Source organism: Helianthus annuus, chromosome 1 (genome assembly GCF_002127325.2).
Source record: "Helianthus annuus cultivar XRQ/B chromosome 1, HanXRQr2.0-SUNRISE, whole genome shotgun sequence".
Lineage (NCBI taxonomy): Eukaryota > Viridiplantae > Streptophyta > Magnoliopsida > Asterales > Asteraceae > Helianthus > Helianthus annuus.
In genome coordinates this window covers 87,073,017-87,077,455 of record NC_035433.2, presented here as the reverse complement: position 1 = coordinate 87,077,455, position 4,439 = coordinate 87,073,017, and the positions used below count along the sequence as shown (strand labels likewise).

Here is a 4,439-nt window from a genome sequence, read left to right as displayed (position 1 = left end):
TCTCCAAAATCACCGGAAAAACGAGATTTTTTTATGAAATTAAACTGGGTTTTCTTCAAAAAAAAGCTGAAGAACACGTTGATCGGGTTCTGAATCATTGATTGGTGATGAAAATCGCACTATAATGTAGTGATTATTGAGATAGAAAGTGAAGAAATAGTTGAAGATGGTGGGTTTTTGAATTTACTGGGTTATGAAAAAGGAAGAAGAAGGAATTGGATTGACTAAAATACCATTTCTCTTTATTTTAAAATTTGCCACATGTCATAATCCTATAGCTTCCTATCCTTCCTAGCGAAAATTAACTTCCTATTTGATCTTTTCCCTTGACTTTATTAGAGAATTCACATTGGATTATCCATATTCATATTATTACACTAGAAATTATTATTTTTTCTTATCTTTTTAATTAAATAATATTTTTATACCTCTATTATTACTTTTTTTCTCTACTCCACTCATAAACAACTTTAAAAATATTAAAAATTTTATAAGGAGTGAACAGTGTTTCCCATATATTTACAGATAAACAATAACATTTCCATATATTTTTTTTTCTCCTCCACTCAAAACCAGTCCTTATAATATATATAATCCACTCACATAGATATAATGGATCCATTGTAACTACTCTAAGAGTGTGTCTGGTAGGTTAACTATAAACTGTAAAAGTTCATGTCACGTCATGGCCACGTAGATGATATGGTTGTGGCTTGATGTGATTGTCACATTTTGTTTTGCTAATGTGGTGGTGGACGTTAACCTAGTATAGCTACACCTAGGGGATGTTTGGTATGGGGTAATGGAATAGGCGGTGGAATGGAATGGACGAGGTAATGAAATGGATGAGGTAATGGAATTGACCATTACCATTCCATGTATTGTTTGGTTACCATGTGAGAATGAAATGAATCATTACCTTTTGTTGTTTGGTTGGGAAGAAAAGACGAAGGAATAAAATCGGATGGTGGTGGTCAATGGTGGGCAATGACGGTGGGTGGTGATAGGTGGCAGTTGTACCGGCGACGGTGGGTGGCGGCTAGGGGTGTGCAAAAAACCGAATTAACCGAACCATAACCGAATTAACCAACAAAACCGAACCGAAAAAACCGAACCAAATAAAAAACCGGTGGGTCGGTTAATAATTTTTTTGAAAACCGAAAGTAGCGGGTCTGTTATGGTTATCATTTTTTCCATACCCACCATAACCGAACCGAACCGATATGTAATAAATCTTTGTAGGATTTAGTACTTTTCACCATATTTTTTAATATTTGATGTTTTTGACTGAAGATTTTTAGTACTTATGGGTTTTTTCATATCATTTTGTGGTTTTGTTTGAATGTTTATTTGAATTTATGGAATATATCATATCACTTTATTTGAATATTTGATAATAATTGGTATTAATATTATAGATTATATGTATTCTTTAATACTATGTAATTTACTAATATATACAAATATGCAATAACAATTTATTCAATGTTAAAAAAATAAGCTATTTTTAGCTAAGCTAAATACACGATTAACCACCCATAACCGACCCGCTATAACCATCAAAACCAAATAACCATAACCACCATAACCGATCAGTTATAGTTATGGTTATCCAATAACCGACATCGCGGTTATGGTTATGGTTATGGTTTTTGGTCAAAACCGACCCAAACCAACCATGCACACCCCTAGTGGCGGCGGTGGAAGGTGGTGATGACGGCGGGTGGTGGTGGGTGACGACGAGGTGGGTGGCGGCAGTGGCGGTGGCGGTGGCGATGGTGGTGGGGAGGTGGTAGCGGTGCCGACGATGGGTGTTGCCGGCAGTGGTGGTGGAGGTGGGTGGCGGAGGTGATCGGAGGTGGTAGCGGCGATGGTGGGTGGTGGTGGTGGTAGACGTGGGTGGTGGTAGACGTGGGTGGTGGCGGTGATCGAAAGTGGCAGCGACGGTGGTGGCGGAGGTGGGTGGCGGCGGTTGGCGGTAGCGGAGGTGGCGGGTCGAGCGGTGGTGGCGGCGATGGTCGCAGTGGCAGTGTTGCCAGTGGTGGTTTCGTCGGTGGGCGGCGGCGGCGGTGGTGGTCGGAGTTGGCGGCAGTGGCATTGGTGGCGGTGACGACGATGGGTGGCGGCGGAGGTGGGTGACGACGGCAGGCGGCGGTGGTGGTGGGTAGTGGCAACAGTGGTGGGTTGTGGTGTTGTTAATAAAGGGCGAAGATGGAATGGAAAAAAAACATGGGGGGGGGTAGATGGAATAATTTTGAGGGAATGGAATGCATTTTGGAATAGACGGTTCCATTTCATCGACCAACCAAATACTCTTTTCTTCATTCCCTCGCAATGGTCCGTTCCACTTCATCTCTCATTCCTGTATACCAAATACTACACTAGTGTAATGTGAATGGAAAGTGATTAATGACATTTCACATTTGCTTGGGTTCTTCTTTTCTTTTGATATTATATTCATGTAAAGTACATGAAGAATAACCAACTCCCATATACATGCTGTTTCTTTGTGTTTGTGTTTGTTGGTTGGTATTTAAAATGCGGAGAAATTACGAAATTGTTGGTTGATCAAGAGGGTTTTCAATTTTGTCATCCTCCTGCGTCCTTGGAAGGACCACTCAGCACGGAAAGAGTCCGCATGTTATGTTAAAAATCATGTTGGTCAAAAGACAATTTCGTAATTTTCCCTCAGTGGCGGATCCAGGATTTTTTTCCTGGGGGTGCGGAAATTTTTCAAAGATTTTAGACCCTTAGCTATATAAAAAAATCGGTTCATAACGGGTCGGATCGGGTCGGGTCATGTAAAACAAGTAAAAACAAACAAAGTTTCATAGCGGGTCGAATCAGATCGGGTCGGGTCCATTTCAATTCTCAAACAATCAAACCCTAGTTCCTAACTACAAACCCTAGTTCCTAACTACCTATCACATTAACAAACCATAAAAAATCAAAGTTCAAACCATCCCTACTTTTATTTCTCTTAATCATTCAATAAAAGAACAAAAAAACTTATCTATAACATACCTTGGTCTTTAATTAGAATAATCCGGCAAAAAAAAGTGGTTCAACCCCTTTCCTCTTGAGAAATCGCGGCATAACTTCCGTACTCATTGTTCATTCCTAATCCTATCACATACAAAATAAACAAGGATCTTCAAGTGTTCAACCATAGCCCATGTTCCTTAATTTTCAATTTAAAATTTTGAATTTCAAGCCCTAGTAATTATTATTTGCCAACCAACAATCATATAATCAACAAACATGTTTGCCAACCAAAATTTTGAATTTCAAGCCCTAGTAATTATTATAAGCCCTAGTAAAAAACATGTACCTGTCAGGGGCGGCCTGAATTAACCAGTTTGCAGCCGAAATTTTGCAGTCGCCGGCCGGAATTATGCTGTCGCTGGGCGCTGAAGTGAGGCAGAGGGAGGGCGGGAGCCGCTGGCAAGTGGCAGCGATTTGGGTTTTTTTTTATTATGTGCACTGGTTTGTTTAACAAAACTAGTAGTTGGGTTGGGCTTGAATGGGTATTAAGTTATTGGGCTTGATGGATTGAATTTAAGTTTTATTAAAATGGTTAGTTGGCTAACTTGTTTACATCATTTGATCGGGTTTCAATCCGTGTTCACAATTTTTTTTACATAAATTTCTAACATTTTTTTCTAAGGGGTGCGGACGTAAATTTCCAAGGGGTGCGGTCGGAATTTTTCAAGAGGTGCGGACAAAAATTTCCAAAGGGTGCGGTCTGGATTTTTCACGAAAAATACCATTAATTTTTTTCAAGGGGTGCGGCCACCCACCCACCCACCCCATAACTTGGGTCCGCCCCTGTTTTCCCTTACATACAAGAGGATTGAGTGTAAGGTTCTCATGACTGCACTAATAATCAGATGTGTCATTCTATCAGTCCACTAGTCCAACTAGTTTCAAAAACCAAATAACATCATAACTATATATTACACATATTCTACAGAATAAATGTTCAATTAAAAAAAAACAGTAACATACTTAAAGAGAATAAAATGATCGTTCTTATTGTGTATTTTTTCATCAATAGATATTAACGTTTGAAAAAACTAGGGCCGCTTAAAAATCGTGATTGTCATTGGTTTAAAAAATTGTACCATGTGTTTTACAAATTGCAATTACTATATTATATTTAATAGATAATTGTATATAATAGGAAAATAAATGTTATTATTGTCATGTATATCTCTCCTCAATATGAGGAGATTTGATTGTACACTATTTATATTCGGTTATGTTTAATGAGAAAGCAAGGGTTTTGAATTCTTTCATGGTATCAAACCTAATAGCCGATCCTTTTCTTTCTCCCTTCCCTCCCTGCGCCGACTTCTCATTCTTTCACCATGTCTTCTTCTTCATCTACCCCACACCCCTGCAGTCACTGTAACCTCTATCAAAAACCTCATACCCGT

At 39.1% G+C, this 4,439-nt stretch overlaps 1 protein-coding gene across 1 annotated transcript; it reads right to left on the bottom strand.

The window, feature by feature from the left end:
* Positions 1-436: 436 nt before the first annotated feature.
* LOC110927071 (extensin-like) lies at positions 437-2,098 on the bottom strand. The gene is made up of 2 exons (XM_022170668.1): positions 1,678-2,098; positions 437-468 (listed from the first exon to the last, which is right to left on the bottom strand). Exons 1-2 carry the CDS (start codon positions 2,096-2,098, stop codon positions 437-439), a joined length of 453 nt encoding a protein of 150 aa, XP_022026360.1.
* Positions 2,099-4,439: the final 2,341 nt, after the last annotated feature.

Excerpts from the sequence above, each read along its gene's own strand:
- LOC110927071 (XM_022170668.1), bottom strand. The coding sequence starts at position 2,098 with ATGCCACTGCCGCCAACTCCGACCACCACCGCCGCCGCCGCCCACCGA. Across the intron at positions 469-1,677 it reads CGCCACTAGGGGTGTGCATG|TTGTTTATGAGTGGAGTAGA; the intron begins GTTGGTTTGGGT and ends ATATTTTTAAAG.